Below are 25,071 nucleotides of genomic sequence, written 5' to 3'. Positions count from 1 at the left end.
CTTCTGGTATGTTCATGCATGCACAGAACATAGGCAACCTGTGGGAGCTGATTTTCTCCTTATGCTATGTGGATCTTAGGGATTGAACTTGGGTCATTTGTTTGGTGGCATGTTTACCTGCTTATCCACCTCACTGGATCAGAACATGTCATTTCTAAATCAGAATTCTTCCAAGGTTAGTGCGGGCCTATTATTACCTTCATAAATTATTTTTAAATAAGAAAGATAAAGGCACCAAATTACTGCGATGTTTCTGATAGTCCTGAAACTATTTAGTCATAGGAACGGGTGACAGATTGATCTTTTGAGTAATTTAATGGAATAATCCTCAGATTAAGTCTCAGATGGATTGTTTGTAATTTATGTAGTTCAGGAAATCAACCTTTAAAACATTTTGGCATAAAGGTCTCAGGACAGGTTATATATTAATTACTTGTCTATTATCTACTTTACTATTTATTCTGAAAAATTGATGTACATATTATACTATTAAGTCTCTAATAGTTTTTGTTCTTTTTTATCTAGATAATCTTAGTGTATATTAAATATATTGATAATAATCAGAAAACCAAGTTGAATTCCCAGCACCCACATGGCTGCTCACAACCATTTGTAACTCCAGTTCCAGGAGATCCAATGTCTTCTTGGCTCTGGGCACCAGGAATGCCTGTGGTGCAGACATACCCTTATGTAAAACGATACACTGTAAGACAATTCTTTAGAGGTCAAAAAGGAACACTTTTGAGCTTCTGTTCTAGAATTACAGAGATGTGCCAGGAGCAGCTCATATTTGATCACAGGAACATGTGGCAAGACTTCCCTACCCCATATTCACTACCATTATGACAGATGGACATAGGCCAAGCTAGGGAAACACACACCAGGAAATTGACACATCATGGCTACATATCAGGATCTTTTTGGTTGGAGAGTTAATTATTAACTGTTTACTAACACAGGACTGTGTTGTCCTTCTAAATGTCATTTTAGTTAACCAGGGATAATTGTAAAAACTTGGCAGAAGTTAGGGTATTAAAGAAATTGTCACTAGATACACTAATGAGACTTGTCTTAATTAACTGCTTTATTTTGTAATAGCCTTAGTTTTAAGACATTATCTAAATATATTAAAAATAAATTTCAGGAAATGTTTGGTCACATCCTAACACCACATACTTTATAATTTATATGATTTATTATTGATGCATATGCATAAGACAGCATGCAATTTATTTCTTTTTCTTTAGTTTTAAATCACATTTTGTTTACTTTCTGTATGTGTTTACAGGTATGTGGATACATGTGTGGCAGTCAGAAGACAGCTTGTGGGAGCTGGATCTCTCTTTTCACTGTGTGGGTCCATAGGCTCTAACTCAGATGCTCAGACTTGATGGCCAATGTCTTTGACTTAGGCAATGACTGAGACATCCTGCCAGCCCCAATAAGATACTGCATCACCGAGTACCACTTTCCCCTTCCTGTCTCTGAAGTCTCAAAGCACCAGAAGTTATTAAAGAGATCACTAATCAAACTTTTTTGTCTATATTTTCAGGGTGTTATCTTTAACACAGCAACAGCAGATATATTAAGATCAAGAGTATAATTTATTAGAAATTTTTTAGCAATGGTAATAAAATCAGGAAGTGAGACTTCTATGTCATTTTGAATCAAATATATCACCGAGAGGTTTACTGAAAATCAAAAAGCAACAAGTTTTCCTCAACACTATGCCACAATTTAAAACACGGATAAATAAATATTTACCAGGTGAATTAATTTTCCTTACATTCAGTACAAAACTGTGCAAGACTAATGATCATTTGAAATTTAATTATTCTTACACCTGTGATTAAACAATAGCAAATCTATAAAAATAAGAACAGGTTAAAGTCTTAGTATGAACCTAACAGTTCCATAGATTATATCAGAGTAATGAAATGTTTTTCATTAAAAATGAATCAAATTTAGGTAGATAGACTAAATTCTGCTGTGTTTTCCTCCCTGTATTTATGTGCTTCTCCATGAAAATAGAATCCACTGGTAAATGCGTACAAAAAGGTGTCAATATTTTCAGTGACATATAGATATCATAGTCTATGACCAATAGTCTCTTTTAATACAGACCATTTGTAGTCTAGATGGAATACGACAAAGAAAAGAGGACAGATCGCAGTGCACTAAACTTACCCTGAAGGAACAGGATATAGTTTTTCTGAGCTTTTCCCTCCATATTGGATGCAACACAGGTGTAGTTTCCACTGTCGGCACGCTGAGGTCTGGCAATTTGCAGTTTGGTTCCCCCAGACAAAATGTGAACCTCGAGGGGGTCAGAATTCTCTACAGGTAGAAATAAAGAGGAAAAAAGAAAGAAAGAAATAACATTTAAAGCCACTCTCTTTATATAACAAGTATACATTCCTTCAAAGTTCTCTCCCTCTGTATTTTTAATGAGAATTTTTTTGAAACATGAAAAATTTAAAAAGTATTCCTTTATAATGGGATGTGCAGGTCTGTAATCCCAGATATCTGAGAGGCAGAGTCAAGAGTATTGAAAGTTCCAAGCTAGCCTGGGCTACTTAGCCAGCTCCTGCCTCAAAATCAAAACTCTTGGAAATGCTGGGGTAAACTGCAGAGGCAGAGGCCTTGCCTTGAATGTACAAAGGCCTAGCCTCATTGTGCAGTACCCCAACAAAGCAAATATTTAGTCAGGAATCCACTCGATAAATTTATTTTTAAGAATATTAGACTTTTTTCTTTCTTTTTTTTTTTTATTTTTCGAGACAGGGTTTCTCCGTAGCTTTTGGTTCCTGTCCTGGAACTAGCTCTTGTAGACCAGGCTGGCCTCGAACTCACATTTTCTTGAAATAACCGCAGCCATGAGCACAAAATCTGAAAATCTGCTATTTTATTTTTTTTTATTTATTTTATTTTATTATTTTTTTTTTTTTTTTGATTTTTCGAGACAGGGTTTCTCCGTAGCTTTTGGTTCCTGTCCTGGAACTAGCTCTTGTAGACTAGGCTGGCCTCGAACTCACAGAGATCCGCCTGCCTCTGCCTTCCGAGTGCTGGGATTAAAGGCGTGCGCCACCACCGCCCGGCAAATCTGCTATTTTATAAATGCAGTAAATCAAGGGCAAAACGAGGCAACCGCAAAAATGTTCAAGTCTGTTACCTATAGGCTTGTGGTTCTTTAACCATGTGATGGTAGGAGGGGGGATCCCAGTGGCATCACATGTCAATGTCACTGGGTTGCTGACTGTTTCCACAATGACATCTCTTTCAGGCCCTTCAATAGTGGGAGGCACTGTAAAAAGACAGAAGCAGATTGCACACCATCATTAAGTTCATTCAAGAAACAGTCTTTCATTTGCATATCTAGGGGAAAGAGAGTTGTATTAGAGGCAAATGCTCACCATATACATTGAGGTGGAAATTTTTATCATCTCGTCCTGCTACATTTATAGCTCTACATACATACTGGCCTGTGTCAGACACCTAGAAGAAAAAGATACTATTGTATGTGCTCCATTAGGTGATAGATGACCAACCACAAGGTTTTCGAGTAGATTAAATAAATCATCAGTCATCTGTACGCTCAACTGCCCCACTTCTAGTCGCCTTCAGAAATCCTGTTTGTTTCTTTTAAAAATGAGGAGGGGGTGGGGGTGCATTGGGGGAAGGGGAGATGGGGAGAGAGAAGGGAGAAGGGGAGGATTGGGGAGGGCTTTGGGGAATGGGATAATTGAGATGGAGGAAGTGTGGATATGGGAGCAGGGAAGAAGTTATCCTAACCAAGGGAGCCATTTTAGGGTTGGCTAGAGTATTGGCCCTAGACAGGTTCCCAGGTGACCAAGGGGATTTCCCCAACTAGTTCCGTAGGCAGCAGAGGAGAGGGTGCCTGAACTGGCTTTATCCTATAGCCACACTGATGAATATTTTGCATATCACCATAGGAACCTTCATCCTGTGATGGATGGAGATAGGGACAGAGACCCACATTGGAGCACTGGACTGAGCTCCCAAGGTCCAAATGAGGAGCAGAAGGAGGGAGAACATGAGCAAGGAAGTCAGGACCTCGAGGGGTGCACCCACCCTCTGAGACAGTGGGACTGATCTATTGGGAGCTCACCAAGGCCAGCTGAACTGGTACTGATGGAGCATGTGATCAAACCGGACTCTCTGAATGTGGCTGACAATGAGGGCTGACTAAGAAGCCAAGGACAATGGCAGTGGGTTTTGATTCTACAGCATGGACTGGCCTTGTGGGAACCTAGTCTGTTTGGATGCTCGCCTGCCTTCCTAGACCTGGATGGAGGAGGGAGGACCTTGGACTTCCCACAGGGCTGGGAACCCTGACTGCTCTTTGGACTGGAGAGGGAGGGGGAGAGGGAGTGTGAGGGAAATGGGAGGAGGAGGCAATTTTTATTAAATTAAATAAAAAATTTAATTAAAAAAATAAATAAAAAATAAAAATGAAAATAAGTTCAGTGGTATTGACCATGCATTTTCCCATGAACAACACTGTTCACTGTAGTAAAGAGGGTAGGTTGCTGCCAGTTATCTTTTCCACAGCCCCACCATGGAGGCACAACCCTCAGACAAGGACCAAAGATGCACCTCGGCTCTCTTGATGTGCAGCGTTTGTCCACCAGTTAAGATCTCCACGTGAGTAGAATCTGTTATCGTCCGCCCATTCTTGGACCAGGTGATGACTGGAGGAGGGACAGCATTTGACTCGCATTCCAGTGACACTGAGGTCCCCTCTCTCACGTTAACTACAGAAAGAGACTCACTGCCATGATCCTTAATGCTTGGGGGCACTGTGGCGGGAAACAAGAACGGAATATTCAAATGTTTTTTTTTTTCATTGAGTTGCTTAGGTAGAAAATATGAGATGAAATGAAATTGTTTTACGAAGAGAGTGGGAACACACCGTGAACAGTCAGGGAGACTTTCTTCTTGCTTTCTCCGGCTTGGTTGATAGCAATGCAGGTGTACTCACCACCATCAGACACCTTGGCCCGAATAATCTGTAGAGTTCGACCACCTGGGGTAAATGCAACGTAAAGACAGGGATAGAGGTTGCTTTGAAATGTGCATGGTTAGCACATTTGTGTGTATACACGTGCATGCATGCATGTGCATGGTTAGCACATTTGTATGTATATGTATATATATATATATACATAAACATACATGTGTGTGCTGGACAATTGAATTATATCTGTTCATTCAAGTGCATAGTGTTTGCTGTCTATGTTTTTAAAATGTTATTTTTTCATTTATAAAATTCTTTCTGGAGGATGTAGGCTACAGTATGCAGAAGTCAGAGGACAGCTTGTGGGAACAGTTTCTCTTTTCCTACCATGTGGGTCCCAAGGATCAGGTGGCCAGTCTTGGCAGCAAGTGCCTTTAAACTCAAAATCATCTTACTGGTCCTCACTCTCTATCCTATGTGTATCCTATACCTATGTATTTAACTTCCTATCATCTATACTCAAGAAGACCGGGGCTGACTGAAAACAATAAGTTTATACAGTGTTGTAGGAGGCTGCCCAGCCCTGAAATAACCACACAGAAACTGTATTAATTAAGTCACTGCTTGGCCCATTAGCTCTAGCTTCTTATTGGCTAACTCTTACATCTTAATTTAACCCGTTTCTATTAATCTGTGTATCGCCACGAGGCTGTGGCTTACTGGGTAAAGTTCTGGCATCTGTCTCTGGTGGGGCTACATGGCTTCTCTCTCAACTCCACCTTCTTTCTCCCAGAATTCACTTTAGTTTTTCCTGCCTAGCCATACTCTACCCTATCACAGGTCAAGGCAGATTTCTTTACTAACCAATGGTATTACAGCATACAGAGGGGAATTCCATGTCAATACAGTGGTTAGTTACCATTTACACTCAGGATCACACTTTTCTGATCCTTAATTTCATAATTTTTGAAAATGATCCCTGTACATTTACTGTACATTTCCACCGAAGTGGTCAACGTCTACACTCTAATGGTTCTAATTGGGTACTGTGAGCAAACAAAGGGAGTGAGACTTGACTTTGGAAAGAGACTAGGATGAAATAATCTTTTGTTTTAAAATGGGAGAAAATGGCATGTGTGGTCCACATGATGGGAATAATAAGCTTCTTACCAGGCACGATAAGAACATTTGTATTTGGCTTGATGGGCTGTTCATTCTTGAGCCAGCTGAGGTCAGGCGGGGGAAAACCAGAAACCTCACAGGTCAAAGAGATAAAATGGTTCACCACCACAGAGAGATGTTCATGGGTAGGACCAATGATACCTGGAGGAACTGTGAAAGTACATGCATAAATATTAAAAGTGAACTTTGACAGTATCAGAAACACATATTCCAACTCTTTGTGGTCTGTAAAAGTAACAAGCAAATGATTCTGCTAAATATCTAGTGATCTTTGTTGGAATCTCTAATGACATCTTTAAACCCATGTGTATCAGATGTTTTCCTAATCGAAAGAGTCTCAGCAGGGTGCTGGTGGCCCACACCTTTAGTCCCAGCACTTGGGAGGCAGAAGCAGGGTGATCTCTGTGAGTTTCAGGCCGGTCTAGTCTACAGAGTGACTTCCAGGATAGCCAAGGTTTCCTCCACCCATGGGTAGTGACCTTGGTGTAGCAATGCAGATGTGAAATTCAGCATTTATAACACATAAAAGAATATCCCCAAACAGAGAGCAACCAATTATTCAAGATCTTGAATCAAACTGCCTGTGTAGAATGCTGGCTATGCATTTGTGAATGATATAACTTGGAGCATGTTTCTTAAGCTTAGTGGTCCTTACATTGCCATCTATGACAGAGGAATCAAAAGCCAACAAATGACTGAAAGTCACTGATATAATTACCAGAGATAATGGGTAAAAACCACTTGACTTAGTCTTGGTACCAATCCAGCAGTTAGTAGGCTGCCACTCAACTATTTAAGGATTGGGACTTTTACACAGCAAAATTCTGAGGGGCTGTGGGATAAAGGAGATAGAGCATTGATGTTCCATGAAAATTAACCTTTATGTGAGGGAAAGTAAAGTGATCTTTCTTTCCTTCCTCCCCTCCATTCCCCCCTCCCTACCTCTCTCCTTCTCTCCCTTTCCTCTCTTCCTTCTCCCTCCTCTTCCTTTCCTCCTCTTCTTCTTCCTTCTTCTTCTTGCCTATCGGTGACCTTGAACTCACCAGTTCAACAAGACAGCTAGCTAGCTAATCCCAGCAGCACCCTGTCTCCACCTCTCCTTGGCTGGGACTACAGATACACACTGCTACAACTAGAGGTTTATGTGGGTGCTGGAGATTGAACTCATGTGGAGCAAGGATCTTACTGGCTGAGCCATCTCCCCAGCTCCACAACATTTTTTAAACCCTATATAGATTAGAACATGTACTTTTATAACAACCATATTTGTTTAATCCATGCTTCCTGAAAAGTTATACTTACTTCTGTTTAGGTAAAATACAAGATCAGGGATCTAGCTCAGAAGTAGAACACTTGCCTAGTGTGCTCAAACCTCTTGGTTTGGTCCCTACTACTGAAAAAAAAAAAGAGCTTGCCCAGTTCAAAGTTGTTCACTAAAATACCTAAAAGTATTTATAGTGTGTCAATATTATAAGTATGTAGAATATAATGGTAGAATTGTTTATTTATTACACAAATAGCAATCACCATATGCTGTATACATCACACCACATAAGAACATGCTATCATGCCAAATAAAAACTTTTTTTTTTTGATTTTTCGAGACAGGGTTTCTCCGTAGCTTTTTGGTTCCTGTCCTGGAACTAGCTCTTGTAGACCAGGCTGGCCTCGAACTCACAGAGATCCACCTGCCTCTGCCTCCCGAGTGCTGGGATTAAAGGCGTGCGCCACCACAGCCCGGCCAAATAAAAACTTTTGAAGAAAAATTTTCAAAAACTTCAATTCTATATATTTGCACATGGAAGGCCACAGGAGTGTGAGTGTCCACAAGGGTCAGAGGCATCAGATTCAGCTGGTGTTGCAATGCCTGGCAGTTGTGAGCCACCCAATGTAGGTGCTGAGAACTGAGCTCAGGTCCTCTACAAGGCAGTTCATGCTCTTCATCCCCAAACCCTCCTTCCAGCCCCAAATGAAAGCTTTGTGGAACGATTTAAAAAATGATCGTTTTTAGATATTCCCAAGATGAACTAGTATTTCATGCAAAGTGGATCTTATAATAATTTTCATCACTCTAATTATATACTTTGGAAACAGCTGTACTTCATAAAAATTTCCATTTTATGATTGGCATCTATTTCCCCTCACACTTTTCATTAGTAAAAACAATATTTATGGAGTTTCTATTATGTGTGAAAGCTTAAATTTAACACAGTTTTTTGTATGCTTGCTTTCTAAAGGGAATTATTTAACTCTACAAGGTGGCCTTCTCTTCTTCACAGAGCACACTGCATGCGAGAAGAGTCCAGTCAATGGACCTCTGCACTGAAGACAGGAGCAGTAGACGCGCCTATGAGCAGAAGGCCCACCACTAACTCAGCCTTCACAAGAACACGTAGCCTTTCACACACGCTGGCCTAACTGCTTTCTCCTGAGGATGTAAATGTTACAAAAATGGGCTCAGAATATCTGTACTCTACAATTACTTCTGAATTTTGTAGGAGGAAAAGCAGAGGAGATTGAATGAATGTAGGCTTCACACACAGATCAAGTTAAAAACAGAATCCAGGTTGCAAACTCGGAAGCCCGGTTTCCCTGCTTTGTCATGAGGAGCCGAACAGATGTCTGGGGCACTGAGGTCTTACCGTGAACGTTGAGGTTGAAGTATTTTTTGGCACTCCCAGCTATGTTCTCAGCGACACACACGTACCTCCCAATATCTGTTATTTGAGCATTTAGAATCTAAGGGAAAATAAAGAAATGACAACTAAAATTGTTAATAAAGGAACGTGCAATACTTGACCGTTTAGAACAAACAAGATTCATTCTTTATAGAGAATGCCAGATATAAATGGGCATTAAAAATATGAATACTCAATGCAGACCCTCCATGGTGCTGCTTTCAATTAGTAAAGTCAAGCACACACATAGTTATTTTAACAACCAGAAAAGGTGATTTTTCCACACATCTGTTGGAGTTTGAACAAATTAGCCCAAATCATTTCCCAGTTCCCTGTCTGAAAAGTAACTTTGAAGCCCCCCCACCCCAAGAGTTGGATTTAGGAATGCCTCTGGTCTGTAGAAATTAAGGCAATGATGCTGTTCACTTCAGTTAATCAAGAGTGTCTGCACTGTTGCTCACTTTATCGCAAATTTTGCCACTAACCCCCGGGAAGCATGACGTAACTACCGGAGGGTGTGATCATGAGGGACAGAAATCAGCCTGTAGTGACTTCTACAGTTCCAGCCAGACGACAATCCCAGCAGGCATCCCACCCACAGTTCTGACACTTGAAGAAGCCAAGCTGAGATCTGAAATATCACCTATAGAACCAGTGGCCTTAAAAGCTAAATAAATTCTGATTGTTCTGAGTCATTAGGTGTTGGAAGAGTTTGTTTTAGGTATTGGTAGTTAGATAATATAGAGAAGAATGTTTATTATGAAGAGACTTCTACCTATCTATGCATCTACAATCCTAGACCTAAAAACATTTAGGCATTTTAGTATAGGCTGTATGGTCATCAAATAGTTATATTCAAGTGTAGATAACGCTTTAAATTTCAAGTTTAAAAAAGAACTCTGTGACACACACCCTGTAGTAGATTGCTTTTACGCTTGGATTTATGAACCAAAGGAATAGTTTTATTATGTACACCAGTAATTTAATTGCACTCTGTCCTAACAAAAGAATTACTACATCTCTACACACCACAACTTCCTTTTAGGACATCTGAATGGACAGATGGACATATCAATTGACAAACAAAAGCACAGTATATTTATGTGGCTCACATTATGACTCCCTACTGCCTGTGCCAACACAGGATGGATCTAACCTGTAGGATACCTTTGTGTAGGGATAAGTCCTGCTCCTTGGGGGGCGTGTTCGCCTCGGGCTAATGTCTGCCTATAAATTTGGCGAGCTGTGCTCCCAGCCATCGCTTCTGCTTTCCTGGTCTCCGCGGGAATGGTGGTTCTGTAAGTCTATTTCTACATTAAAGCTATAGCTATATATATTTTTCAATCTGTCTGCATTCGTTTAAGCCGTTACACCTTTGACCACTTAGAATGTTATCATTGTGTACATGGAATGGAAAGATTGCAAAAAAGAGTTCTTTTTAAATAAAAAACTTTGTTCTTAAACTTAGGAGTGTGTGTATGCAGATTTACACAAAAAATGTCACTGTGGTCATTTCTAATTGTGGGAGCAGTGTAGAGAATAATTCTGTATGCTCTTGATAGGTAATGATCACTGTCAATCTTGACAGTTATAGATAAATATGTTCACAAACTAATATTTTTACCAATCTAGAGAACAACTATCACAATGTCCAAAACACTGTAAAATTAGATTTTTTCTTTTACCTGAAGAATCCTGCCATCAGATAGGAACTTATGATGCTCATCTTCCAACAAGGGCTGCCCATCTTTCTGCCAGGAATTCCTCGGTGCTGGGCTACCACTGGATGCACACTCCATCCTGGCACTCTTGTTCACCAGTACAGTGACCTCTTCTGGAAGATCGCCGTTTGCTCCCTTGATAACTGGCGGCACTAAGAAATGGTTGCAACAAAAAGATTCTGATGGGGAACAACGGCTTTATTAATAGGGCATGCTACACCACTTTGTCATGAGGACAGGCTGGATACATTTGTGATGCTAAGAGTTAGTCTTTGTAAGGGAATAATCTGGGCTACTCCAAGCTCCCAGCATCAGCATCAGTGGGACAGACACCAGCATCACCGGGGAACTTAGTTAGGCTCACATCCGTGCACCTCACCTACACCTCCTCCATGGCCATCTCTGAGGAGGGACAAGGAGTGGATGATTGAAAAACCTCTCCAGATTTCAAGCACATCGAAATCTGAGACGTTCTGCACTATATTTCCCAACACATTTAAAACAGCGCCCTATAATTTATATTCGTTTCACTTATGAAAAGTCACACATTGTCTGCAGAATAGAATCTGGAAAGGTTTAGTAAATTAGGAGATGGTGTTGGCAACATTTGTAAAACCAGATATTTATTTTCAAAGTAACCGATCACTGTCAAGCTTGATTAATTTTTGTCGTACTCTCTTAAAACACACCAGTTTTCAACAACCAGTGCATGTTTGATGTAGACCTAGCCTTATGGGATTTGGCTCTCTCACAATTAAGTTGAAATTCCCTAAAGAAAATAATCAGTACTGCAAAGTACACGGCGGAACTTCAGTGTTATTTTGCATACATTCACATTTAAAGTCACACCATTCTACTGATAGCCACTGTCTTCCATGCTGGACCCTCGGCATCCAGCACAAGAGACATGTCACACACTGAGCAATCAATAGGTATCTGTCAAATAAATACCATTTTCAGTTTAATGTTTTCTGTCTTGTAGTAATAAGGGGCGGCGGGGCTTCGTCCACAGCACCCCAGCCGCCTGCTCGGCTAGCTTATGCCCCGAAATAATTACACGGACACTGTATTCTTTTAAACACTGCTTGGCCTTTTAGCTCTAGCACTTACAGGCTAATTCTCACATCCCGATTAACCCATCTCTAATAATCTGTGAGCATCGGTCTTACCGGGAAGATTCTAGCCTATGTCCATCCTGGGTCGGACGGAGTGTCTGCCCGGGAGCGGGGCATGGCGTCTCTTCTGAGGCATCTACTCCCAAGAGGAGAGCTGTGGAATCTGAGCTCACTTCCTCTTCCTCCCAGCGTCCTGTTCTGCCTACTCCTCCCACCTATCTTTCAACCAATAAAATGGGCCAGGGCAGTTCCTTTATTAGCCAATGACCTTCCTCCACCACTGTCTTCTACCTCTTTTTTGACTTTTCCAGCTGCTCTTTGCATAGAAAACTCTAGTGTTCACACCTTCAGCCCATCAGTCTCTCTTCAGGTGTTCGCTTCCAGTCCACACCTCACAGCGGGTCACTATGCATTATGGTGCTGGTACTTGGAGCTCTGTTGTTCCTAGGCCCCTAGAGTGTGTACCTCTGACATCTGCTTCAACTTCCAGACAGTCCACACCATCAGGTATGTATAAATATATACAATTATTTCTGTCTTTAGAGTTCTGAAGGTGATTACTGAAAGCAATCACCGAGTCAAATGTTCCTACTATAGTCATCAGATCCCCATAACAGGCATTGCTGACTTTCTTAGTTTACCACAGGCTGGCATTGCAAGCCCATCCCTGTTTGTTTTACATTCGTAATTAACACAATTGCTAAATAAATATATTTGACATACATTTTTGTCATGTTTCCTTTTTTTTCCACTCCAATATCTCTCCTTCTCCCCCAAAGGCTTGTTGCCCTCCAAGTTCCTTGTTCCATTATTTTGATATATGCCCTTGACACTTATGCTTTCCACATTTTTGAAACTTTAATGGCCTCTTTGCATTCAGTTTTCCTGACCTTGGTCTATGGGTAAGTTCAAATCTCTTAAATTTTTTCTTCCTGGCCAACTCCATTCCACCTCTTGTCTGTTGTCTTTCCTTATGTCTAATGCATGCTCAACAAATTACGCTTGCTCTGTGGCGTTGAAGTATCCTAAATTGTTCTGTTGAACTTCACCAACAGATTTAAAGATTCAAAGCCAAAGGCCTTTTATTTTCTTGAACTCATTTTAACATTCAGCACTGAAAACCCACTGGTTGACAACATTTTCTAACAGCTGGGGCCTGGGCATAACTGTCTAGTGAGTTTCCCTCATTCCTTGGTTGTCCTCTTCTATTGTTACCCTCCTCTTATCTACAAACCCTTCCCTATGATATTCTTCTGTCGGAAATCTTGTTTTTAAATATCACTTCACTGTGGGCCGCTGTGGGATCTATAGTCTAGTTTAGTTCTTTGTCCTTAGTAACAGTTCCTTCTTCCTAAATGTCTGGTCAACACTTTTACATGAGCATTCTAGAATCATGCAAGATTTAGCACACCACAAACAAAGCTGACTTAGTGCCTTCCTTCCTCCCTCCCTCCCTCCCTTCCTTCCTTCCTTCCTTCCTTCCAATCCCAACTGTTTTCCCAGGATCTCTACTTTTCTTAACATTGTTATCACTGACTCAATCACCTGACATGAAAGTCTCAGTTATACTCTGAGACAAGTGTCTAATCCCTCATATCAATTCAACATCTTTAAATAAAAATCTTTCATTTTGACTGTGACTAGTTTTTGTGAGCCGGGCACAAACTGAGACATAACTGGGAAGGAGTATCCACAACTGAGGAGTTGAGAATTTGTTAGACTGGACGGTGGGCAAGGTTGAGAGAGCATTTTTCTTGATTGGTGATTAATGTTGAAAAATTCAGTTTACTGTGGGAGTGTTACCTGTAGGCAGGTGGTCTTGGGTTGTGTAAATAAGCAGGCTGAGCAAGCCATAAGGAACAACCCAGTAAGCTGCATTCTTGCAGGGTTTTGCTTCAGTTCCTGCCTCCTGGTACCTGCCTTAGCTTCTCTCAATAGACCATAAGTAGGGATATGTAAGCTGAATACACCCTTTGCTCCTGCGCTGCTTTTGTTAGTGGTTTTTAATCATAATAATAGAAAGCAAACAAGAATATCCTCATTGGCACTTCACTACTTTAGCCTCTGCCAATATACTCCTGCTTCTAATAACACCTCTTGTCTTAAGGAACAATACTTCTTCCCCTTAATGGCCGTATATCAGAAGAAGATGATTCCAGCTCAAGAGCAGGCAGAAGAATCAGAGCTCATCACTCTTGGTGTCCATGGTGGATTCCAAGTTGTGTATATGATTCACACAGGGACGAGGAACAGTCAGTTCTAGGACTTCACATAAATATTAGACAGGAAAGCTTTCATTCAATGTGAAACCTAGAAAAAGTAAATCTAGAGCTGCTAAGATCTGCTTTGCTATCAAAGGGAACCACCTGTCTGAGAACGACAGTAACAACACTAATAAAAAAGAAATAAAGAGAAATAGAAAGGTAAAATCTGGATAACTTAGACCTCTTTTGAGCCAATGAAGTCAGAAATGACTGATTGCAGATTACTGTGCTTTGGGACTTTCTAAGTTTGTGAATCAGTAGTCCATTCTCCACCTCCTCTCCCTCCTCCCTCCCTCCCCTCTCTTTCCCATTTTGTTATTTGAGATCTTAGAAGTCCTGACAGATAGACTAACACATTCTCAGTTTGCACACAAAACAATAGGTCATAGGAAGAAGCACCAATTTCTGGTTACCTTTATAGCTGCTAACATGCCTAGGGTAAACATCTCGCAAACATTAGTCACTGAAAAATATTTCGGAGTGAAAAGTGCTTAATCAACAAAAGAAAGCATACTTACAGAGTACACGGACGTCATACTGAAGGGAATCCTCCCCAGCCTCGTTCACAGCGACACATGTGTACCTCCCAGCATCTTCTACCTTAGCCCGGGGAATCTGCAACACTCGGCCTCCTGAAAATACATCCTAGCATGATACTTCTCCAAGTGTTAGAGCGGACACTCATCACGAACAGTTACACTCTTCCCCCTGGTTTAAGGACTTAACATTTATTTATTTTTTGTCAATGTTACTACTTTCTTTAATCATTCAGGTTTTTTTTATTAGATAATATTAATTTTCACAGAAGGTATTGCATTGCTAAAAAATCCGATACTGTAAGTGGGATCTTTGGAGAAATGAGGAGTTGGTGTCAGTTTTCCTGGAGGGGAAAAGGCTGCTCCGTGTCCTCCATCATGGTCTGGCTGGATGGAATGTTACTGTGCAGTGTTGTTTTCTTCTTGCCATTTTCAAGTATTTTTAATTATCAGTTTCAGTGTTGCCTACAAAAACTCATTTGAAGACATATATCTAGGAATCTAAAAAAGTAAAGTCTACCTTATATGTTTTGTTCAATTTGCTTTGTGTATTTGACAACTTTTTAATATTACCAATAAGATTTAGAGAATAGTTGTAACAGTCATAATAAAATTTGCATCTAGGTTCACCAATTATTTATGTTGCGTATCATTTTATTTATCTCTTGTATTATATGATAGAATATTTACCTAAGCCATTTCAGTAAGTTGGAGGCCTGATGACTTCTTGAAACTATGTACTCACAGATCCCAATTTCATAGAATTATAATCCCTCATTAACTATAATACAACAACCAAAACTCAGGAAACTTAGAGTTTTGAAAAATCACTGGTACTAAATCTATAGCCATTTTAAGATTATTGTTACAATATTCACTTTATAGCCATTTTTACTAGACCTACATCCAATTAAGGTCATAGGTTACATAGAGCTACCATGTCTGCTTCTTCCCTTTTCCTTTTTTATTTTAAAAAGATATTATTTCAGTTAATTTGAGTGAACTTTGCATATATTTGCACTTTATTGACCGTAAATGAACCCTAAAGGTACAATTTATGAGTTTTAACAAACCCAGATATTTGCATACTGAAGTCTCAAAAATATTATTCCCCCCAAATTAAGCATCCTTTCTGTGACCAAACCATGTAATAAAGTATTTGAAACTAAAAATCTTTACTATTGCTTACAAAAAACCACAATCAATAAAATTAATAAATTGAACAATAACTATTTGCAAATATACATTAGAATTTGTATTAGTGATGCATAGAAACCAGATTGATTAAAGGCATCAATACAGAAAAGGAGGCACGAGGAAGCCCAAGACTTGCATAAAATGATAACAACTGTGGAACAGATCAGGAAAGTGGTTAAAATGTTCTATTGTCAATTCCTCAAGGTAGATGAACGACACATCATTCAGCAACCCAAATGTTGGTTAAATTATAGTGAACCGGCCTGATCAATGAGAAGAGGCATGGTTAACGTGGTAGTGCTTACCTGGCAAAATCAATACTCTGTCACTGGATGTCAGAGGGCGGCCATCTTTATACCATGTCAGAGTTGGGGGAGGGGCAGCGCTTGTCTCACAGTGCAGAGAAATGGGATTATTAATGATTACATCTTTGGCTTCACCACTCCGGCCGGTGTCTAGCATGTTTCCTATTTCCCAGAGTTTCTGAAAACTTGGAGGAACTGTGGAGGGAAAGCATGGCTTCTGTTCACAGTGGGATTGTCACTACCGATACCCCAGACAGAGGTTTGACCATATCTTGACAATGGTATGTGCATTTGATAAAACAGACAATGCCAAAGCATTTTTAAATACTTATATATTTCCAACAGCAGCCAGACAGAGAGCAGCCATCAGTGAGGGTTGGTTCTCAGGAGGAAGAGTAAGGTCTGTGGTGCTCAGAGTCAGCACTTGCCTTTGCAGTTCCTCTAAAAAGGCTCTGTCACTTGAGCATCATCGGGACCCACTATCAAGGAGGAATGTGGCAAGAAATGGGACAGTGGTAGAAAAAAGCTAATTTTGAGGCGGATACACATACAAATATGGGCTCATCTGATGCCAATATCAATAACTTGTCTTAGTAAGGAAGTTAAGTAAGATAAACTATCAGGACTAAACTATTCAAAAATAGGACATCCTCACTTTTTTCTGATAGCAAGCATGAGTTTTATCAGAGACAAGTTACCTTTGCATACAAGAGTGTGTGAGTTTGACCTGAATTTTCACGTTTTAGACACATATGAAAAATTAAAGATATATGAAAATTTTATGTATCCAGATGCTAAATATAGTGTTATTAATAAATAATAAAAATAATAAATAATGAAAACTTGGAGACAACCTTGACATTTAACTTTAGGAGTCTGGCTATATTAGTGTTGGAGTATACAACTAATGAAACAGGCAAAGTTGTTAAAAATTATGTTGAGGGCTGGGGCATGGCTCAGAGAGAGTTTCCTTAGTATGAATAAGGTCCTAGATTCAATCCCCAGAACTGGCAAAAATAATTCAGCCAGATAGTGGTAACTTCCAGAAAAACAATACCACCAATAACAGTTATTATTTTTCAATCATTTTAGGTGCCTTACCTCATTCATTATTCTCAGCAGTTCCATGATGCATTAATTTTAAAGAGAAATAATAGAGACTTAAAATAGTTTGGTAACTTGTCCAAGACACAAAGATTATAGGTGTGCTCATCTAATTCAAAGTGTGTCTACTCTAAATCCCATTATTCTGCATTTCATGCAATAATGTTCTTATATTTATCATAATTATTTGTTGTATTTTACACAAACATGCTGTATGATACATAACCTTCATGATATAATGTTAGTGCAATGCTAATGTAAGAGAAGGCTGTAGTCCATTATTAATTTTGTAAATGAAATAGAACCTTAAAATACCAGAAGGAAACACACAGAATAAGAATGATAGTGGTTGGAGAGGCGACTCAGCTGTCAAGAGCACTTGTTGCTCTTGTAGATGATGAAGATTCAGTATCTAGAACATACATGGTGGCTCAAAACCATCTATGATTCCAGTTCTATGAGATCCAACACCCTCTGCCATGAGCGCCAGGCATACTTGTGGTGAACATATATACCATTCAGGCAAACACTCAAATATAAAATAAAAATAAAACTCTGCAATAGGATTGTGTGATTATTCTCTTATCTCTTATTTAAAAATTAATAATGATTTATATTATGAGAAGGAAAAATTTTAAAATAAACTGAGTCAAATCTCATTTCTATTACATTAATAGGGGATGGAAATCATTCTACGACAAGCATAGTAGTATTATTACCTTGGATATTCACATCAAAATCCAACTCGTCTTCACCTGCAAGGTTAGATGCAGCACAAGTATATCGGCCAGTGTCTGATATTTGAGCTTCCTTTATTTGAAGTGTGTGTCCATTTGCAGCGATGCTAACATGATCATCTGATTTAAGGGGCTGTGATTCAATTATAATAATGTCAGTATTGAGTGTGCTGATAAAGATAAGATATCCTGAAAATTATGGGCATTATGGTTCTGTAACAAATAGAACTATGTAAAATATTCAAGATAGCAGTAATTAACTTAGCTTGATCAAGTTGTTTTCTAAGTAATCTAATTTTTATCTCTTGAAAATTATAGCTGATAATGTTCACATTAGCCAGATAATTTTGGGAGACACAGTCATGTATCTTTATGGCAGAAAACATGTTCTTAGCACCATATCCATTTATCCACATAAGCAAAGATGCCTCCAAACAATCTTATTGAGTATTTAAAAAGTGTGTTTTGTTGATAGTTTCATAGAAAACTGAAATAAAGAAAACTTCACTAGAAGTTGAGAATATTATTAAAATATCATTTGATCTAAAATTATTGTTATTCATTCAGAAACATCCTTCATACATAAGCTAGGGTTTGTTTAAGCAAGGGCTATGTTAGGACACTTTGTTGAAATGTTTAAGCAAGGGCTATGTTAGGATACTTTGTTGAAATGAGCATTATAGGTTTCCTTTCATCATTTGAAGATTTTATTCCTGACCCACTGGCATTCTTTCTAATGATACGTCCTTCATAAATCTTAGTGATTTCAGTGTTTACTCTCAATCAAAGCCATGTTCTCTCAACTTCTTGACTTCCTCTCTTACCCATACCAGCATCAATTCATTTCATCTCACTAGATAGTTTCAGTCTTCTGGGATGGTTCTTGTGGCCTGCACCTTTCCTGAGGCCATTTGCAGCGAACCATTTAAAAGTGTTTTCCACGTGTATGGTGTCAAATTTTTTCATCTTATCTGTCCTTGAATCTGATCCAGTCAAATTTTGTCTTCTCTACTTGTTAAGAAAGACAATTAAGGTCACCCATGACATCCAAGTGGCATTCAGTACTGTCTTTGTTTTCTATTTTTGGTGGTATTTGACATAATGTAACATGTCTTTATCTTGAAATAGTTTTCCCCCTTTCGTCTTTTGAGACACTACGGTTCTTATTCCTCTACTCCAAAAGGCAGACATACACTACGAATGTGTCTCTTGTCGTGTGTATAGTGTGTGTGTGTGTGTGTGTGTGTGTGTGTGTATGTGTGTGTGTGAGTGAAGGTGCATGCAGAGGCTGGAAGAGGGCATAAGACGGAGCTGGAGTTATAGGCAGCTGTGAGCTGAGCTGTGTGTGTTCTCCAACTACCTTGTCTACCTCACCTGTCACATTCTGTTTTACTGACTTAATTATTTTATTTTTTTAATTTCTGAAAATTTATGTGTGCAGAGACTTTGGCCTGTTTTTTTTCATTTATATTTGTTATACATAAATAATGCCAAGCAAACAGTTGAGATTCAAATAATTTGAAATTCAACAAACCATTATTAATATTATATCAAATAAACATACCACAGTTTAAATTTCCTGTATTAAAATAAAATTTCCAGGGCATGGATAAATAAAATGTAAGGATTATATTCAAAGTTTTTACAACTGATATTGTCAATATCCTTTGGTGGTTTTTCAAAACTTAATACTATTTTATTAAATTTTGGTTATTTAAATAGGAACTGAAAAATGATATGGAAAAGAACTCATTGAAAATATGGATTCTTACTAATATTCTAGGAAACAAACCCAGCCATTAAAATAAATTAGACCTTTCAGTTAATCTAACTTGAGAGGCTGAATTTGAAACTGTAATTTAACAATTCTTAATGAATTTTGAAAGCAGTCTAGTTTCTATTTAAATTCAGGTGTTTTTACATTTGTGGCTTTCTCTATGTGTAGACATAAGGGATGAAAATGCTTTTATAGAAAATTAAGAACAAATTAATGATATAATTTCAGAGGACAAGGAACTTATTTGTTTGAAAGTAGGGTTTTATAGAATTGATAGCGCATCTCATGGTGTGCTTGCACAGTGAAAGCCAAGAGAAGCAGAGCATGGTGGGAGTTCTGTCTTTTTCTTTTGCAATGGCTTCCAGATGATACGTGCTTTTTTTTGCATGAAAAGATTTCCACACCCCTACTGCTGATATAGCAGAATCCATCTGGGCTCTGGAAGAAAACCATGCAGCCCCACCTTTCTTGCCTCTTAAGTCATACTGTGACCTAAACTTCTGCAACTGGAATTTAACTGACCATTTGGCTGATTATGTGTAGAACAGGATAAAGAACAGATTTGCTGTTTCACATCTGTATTTAGTGGTGTGAACAGCAACTACACGTTCTCTTCTGGCCCCCAAGAATCCGCACATGTGTGTGATGTGTTATGGCGTGTGAGAGGGATTAGGAACCGAGTGAGGAACAGGGTATATGGTTTGAAACGTACATCATAAACAGAAGGATCTGATTGTTATAATGTAAGGGGTGAGTTTTTCAAAGCAAATTTATTCAAATATAATTATTTCACTTCTCTATTTACAACTCCTCCCTCAAGCCCCTACCATGTCTGCCCCTTCACCTTCACACTGATTTTTCATTTGGTATTTTCTCACTGCCCTAAGGTAATCATAGTGTGCTTTTGTAGCTTTTAATTTTCTCATGTTTTAGGATATCAAAAAAAATGTTATCTTTTGTAAAGGAGTTCAAGATGTTTAAAGAGGGTCTGAATAAATTTAGTCCTCATTTTAGGTCATGCAGGTGTTTCTTCTCCATAACAATCTACTTGTTTGGATAAAACATCATTCCTGTAATTCTCCAGTGGGAGGGTAGCCAGATCTTCACAGTCAAGTGCTAATGTACACAAAACCAATCTTTCTTGCTTCCAAGGAGTGGAACAACACCGAAGTTACTGAACATGGCTATTTTCCATTTCATTTATTTTTTTAAGTAATTTCAGACTGAAGGAGCATGAGATTGACTACTTTTAATATCACAGTAGGTGGGTCAATCTCTGCATCAGCCCTGCCTGTTTTTTTAAATGGTATTTTAATATTTTAAGAAATAATCAACAAACAAAAAATAGTTGTGACTGGCCTGTCCATCCTTGTACCAACGGAGGGAGGCAGAAGGAATGGCGTAAGCTTCACACTCCAGAGTCAGGCTGTTATTCACCCTGATCTTCACCTCCTTAGGGGAAAGGCCCGGCCCTAAAAGGTCCCCTTTCTTGATGACGGGTGGAACTGCACAACATAGATATTAAAGAGTTAAACATTGGCTGTTTTAAATACAAAGTCTACCACAGAAATCACAATGAGGCAGAATCAGCAAGGCCCCAAAGAGATGAGGAACATCTCTTTACAGACATTTTATGAAAGACCTCAACACCCCAGGAAATAGGCGTGTTCAGATACATCATATGGAGAAAAACATCGTTATCTTTTCATCATTATAAAACTGTTGGAGGAGCCAATGTGCTTTACATTTTCATCTGATCCAGGCTCACATAGTCCAACTATGACCCATAAAATACACTGTATTGGTTATTAGGGCACCAAGTCAAAGGAAAATTGACAAGCAGAATATATTTTGCTTATAGCATAACAGGAAAAAAATAAGAATAAAGACCTTAACAATGTGGCCCCTGTTAATGACGGTATGAGTTTTGCCTTTTTTTTACTTATCGGCTGATTTATGTTGTGGTAACCCCAAACCACTGTTGATCATATCTTGAGCTCTGGAGTAGGCAGCTGCATGTAAACAATGCTCTGACAGGTAGGTAATAAGTGGATCCAACGGACTCTTCACAAATGTTGTTTGCATATGTATGTGTGATGGTGTGTGTGTGTGTGTGTGTGTAGGAACATATGCAGATGTATGCTTTTGTAGCCCCAAGGTTGATTCCAGATGTCTTCCTCAATTGTGCCTTATGTTATAGGGTCTCTTGCTGAACCCAGAACTGTTTGGACTAGAGTGGCCAGCCAGCTCGTTTTGGGCATTTCCTGTCTGCCTCTTAGGCACTGGGCCTGCAGGTAGGCTTCTATACCTATTTGACATTTACATGACTTCTGGGCTTCTTAACACTGGTCCTCATGTTTGTATAACAAACGGGTTGGTCAGTGAGCCACCTTAAGTGGCTCTCCATATTTTTAAGAAACTCAGGCCATGGGCATGATTCTTAACACAACTTCCATTCTCAAAGAGGCAAGCTATACAAGTAAGAGTCTTTAATGATCAGTAAACCATTAGGAAAAATAATGAAAAAAGAGGTTGAGAAAGCTAGGAATCTTCAGGAAGAGGTGAGATGAAGTGTTCTTTTGGAACTTACTGTAGACTTTCACCTCATAGTGCTTTATCATCTCTCCAGCCTCATTCGTGGCCACACACGAGTATCTCCCTGCATTGTCTTCTTGTGCATTCAATATCTGCAGAGTGCGGCCTCCTGAAACACGGAGGAACATGAAAGAAGTCAGTCAGGGAATGAACAAACAGATGGGACTTTATTTTTATTGTAAACATTGCTTCTTCCTTTTTCTCTTTTCTCCCCCTCCTCTTCTTCTTCCTTTTTAGGGTTTTTGAGACAAGACAAGTGTAGCCTAAACTGGCTTCAAACTCAGAGAACCACTTGCCTCTGCCTTCTGAGTGCTGGGATTAAAGATGTTGTACCACCACCATCTGGTTAAACATGGCTTCTTATGAATATCGACGTAGTGGTGGTGGGTATTTGATATAAAATAAGACAAAATACACATGGGGCCTACATAGTGGCTGAGATGGTCTCTAAGTCTTCCCTTGTCCTCTGTGTGGCAATGACTCTCATACTTTCTCTGACACGCCAATGGCCCTGTACACCACTCCAGGTAAGGACTTTATCTTATCTCACACTTTTCAATGAGTTCTTTGAGAGTTTCCAGTTTTGTACAATGTGTCCTGATTATATTCAACTCCTCCATAACTCTTCCCTGATCCACATACCTTACTCATCCACCCAACTTTGTTTCCTTGGGAAAAAAACAAAAGCAAATCTCAAAAACATTCAGGACCAATTTGTGCAAACTAAACTAGTTTTAAGTGTGTGGTCTTCTGACTGGACTGCGGTTGACTCACCGGGGACAAGATCTGTGCAAGCCCAAATCAGGACAAGTTTCAGCAAAAAGGGGAAGTTGGGCTCTCACTCCTAGCCCTAGAGCAATTGGCAATCGTTAGCATGGAAAAGGAAGGCTCCATATTTTCTATTTCATAGTTTCATAAGAAGATCCCACTTCTGTTATTATCTTCCTCTGATTGACGTGACATACAGAGATCACATTTTCTAAAACACAGTTTTGAATATGGTACCTTTCTCCCTAAAGACTGTTGATATGGGCTGGAGATATGATTTAATGGTGAAAAGTACCTGCTGCTCTTCCAAAGCACCTGAGTTCAATTTTCAGAACCCACATTGGGTGGCTCACAACTGCCGACAACTTCAGCTCTCGGGGATCCAATGCCCTCTGCTAGATTCTTCAGGCACCCCCATACATGTATATGCATGCCCTCCATGACACATTTGCATAAATGGATATAAAGTGAATCTTGATAAACCCCGTCAATAGTTCTCAAATGTTCAAGTATGAAGTTAAAATAATGCGGGGGTCCACACAATGCTCAGCTTTGCCTCCAACTGTCTCCAGGTTTCCCCACAACATTTCCCCAGAAGTGGTGACTGCACCAGGCCATGCCCTTCCCACTGGCTGCTTATTGTTCACTAGTCATCCTGATGGAACCAAAACCTCTCCCAACTTATAACAAATCAACCAAATTATAGAACTTAAAAAAATAAGGACCATATTCTGGTTAGGCAGTGGAGATTTCTCTTACCATTTAAGTTCACAATGGTCATGTTGTCTCCTGAATTTTTATAAAATTTGTCATTACCACATTATTTTATAGCCCTGCTTCATTTATAATGAATGGTTGTTTTCAACTTCATGGTGATAATAAAATTTTCTCCATTACCACTCTTCCAGAGAAGGTTGAATGTTGTACAGATAATAATTATAGTTTTTAGTTCTTTCTATTTCATGCATATTGCCAAGTATTATAGAGGAATAAACTCAGTCTATATATTAGCTCTCTCAAGGCTAAATTATTTCAAAATAAATATATATCCCTTGTGACATTCCACATTACAATATATGTTAGCAATTGGTGGCACTGTAGTGTTTCTTTGCTTGAGTTTGTTTTTTGTGTCTTTCAAAAAGTAACTTTGGGGTACTTAAAAGTTTAAGATATATACCAAAAGCATAGATAGTAAGATGGCAATAGACTGTTCCAGAAGAAAAACATGGACACTTTTATGAAAAACAACACACGGCTGTTCTTTTCGATAATAGCACGTGGTACAGTAGCTTGGTTATCTGAGGTCAACCAATTACCTGGAAGAATGCGGATATTCCGGTTGGATTCTAAAGGTGAGCCATCCTTGAACCAGGTGATGGTCGCTGGTGGATAGGAATAGGCCTCACAGACCAGCGAAGTGGGGCTGTTAAGGATGACAATGACATCTTCAGGGCTGCCATCACTGTCTACACCAGCAATTGTTGGAGATACTGAGAAGATTTAAAGTTCTATTAAAGAAACATTCTTAGAAAGTTTCCTAGATATGTGTTCCTGAACTGCCATTGTGCTTATCTATGTAACACCAGGCTTTAAGAGTGACAAAATAGCTAATCACTATTATTCTATAACGATCAGTGAAAAATGTCACAGGGTAAAGGAGGAAGGTGACATATACAGAGATAATAACACACTGTGGTAAGTGCAGTACAACTTTCCCAGGCTCGACTTTCATTCATATGTGTCTTTCTGTAAAAAACTATGTCAGTTCCGCCTACAGAAAGTCTGGTACATGATGTACTCTTTATATATGCTACTACCTACTGCTGTTTACCTGATGACCTTCACGTCAACTGGTATTTTGGTGGATCTTTCTTGCAAAAAACAATGGACCATGTATATATGGTCCATTTAGACTGTGACCTCTTTTAGAGGTTCCTGTTCTATGTGAGAGTATGAAAGCATTTGTTCATATGAGAGGATTTATGTGTTCTCCAAATTTTGTAGGAGTCACTACAAAAATAATTTAAAAACCTGAATATTTGTGTATTCACATACAGGCCAGTTGAGTTTGGTGCAAGTTTTTTAAATATCATCTTTAAATGGAATATATTAAG

General features: G+C 39.1%; 1 protein-coding gene across 1 annotated transcript in view; it reads right to left on the bottom strand.

The window, feature by feature from the left end:
• Positions 1-25,071, bottom strand: part of Hmcn1 (hemicentin 1) — a 441,231-nt gene that overhangs the window by 86,327 nt on the left and 329,833 nt on the right. The window contains exons 50-63 of the mRNA XM_041662626.1: positions 24,274-24,447; positions 22,185-22,298; positions 20,954-21,099; positions 17,800-17,950; positions 15,977-16,171; positions 14,457-14,570; positions 10,524-10,711; positions 8,803-8,899; positions 6,149-6,310; positions 4,934-5,047; positions 4,618-4,820; positions 3,414-3,495; positions 3,173-3,304; positions 2,188-2,337 (exon numbers count right to left, since the gene is read on the bottom strand). Coding sequence (XP_041518560.1) covers positions 2,188-2,337; positions 3,173-3,304; positions 3,414-3,495; positions 4,618-4,820; positions 4,934-5,047; positions 6,149-6,310; positions 8,803-8,899; positions 10,524-10,711; positions 14,457-14,570; positions 15,977-16,171; positions 17,800-17,950; positions 20,954-21,099; positions 22,185-22,298; positions 24,274-24,447 — 2,022 coding nt within the window. The remainder of the gene's footprint in view (positions 1-2,187; positions 2,338-3,172; positions 3,305-3,413; positions 3,496-4,617; positions 4,821-4,933; positions 5,048-6,148; positions 6,311-8,802; positions 8,900-10,523; positions 10,712-14,456; positions 14,571-15,976; positions 16,172-17,799; positions 17,951-20,953; positions 21,100-22,184; positions 22,299-24,273; positions 24,448-25,071) is intronic.

The sequence above is a fragment of the Microtus oregoni genome, unplaced genomic scaffold (assembly GCF_018167655.1).
Source record: "Microtus oregoni isolate MIOR12 unplaced genomic scaffold, Mior012 000013F_ref0000133, whole genome shotgun sequence".
Taxonomy (NCBI): Eukaryota; Metazoa; Chordata; class Mammalia; order Rodentia; family Cricetidae; genus Microtus; species Microtus oregoni.
The sequence above is the reverse complement of the archived record's forward strand: the minus strand, read 5'-3'. Positions and strand labels throughout refer to the sequence as shown.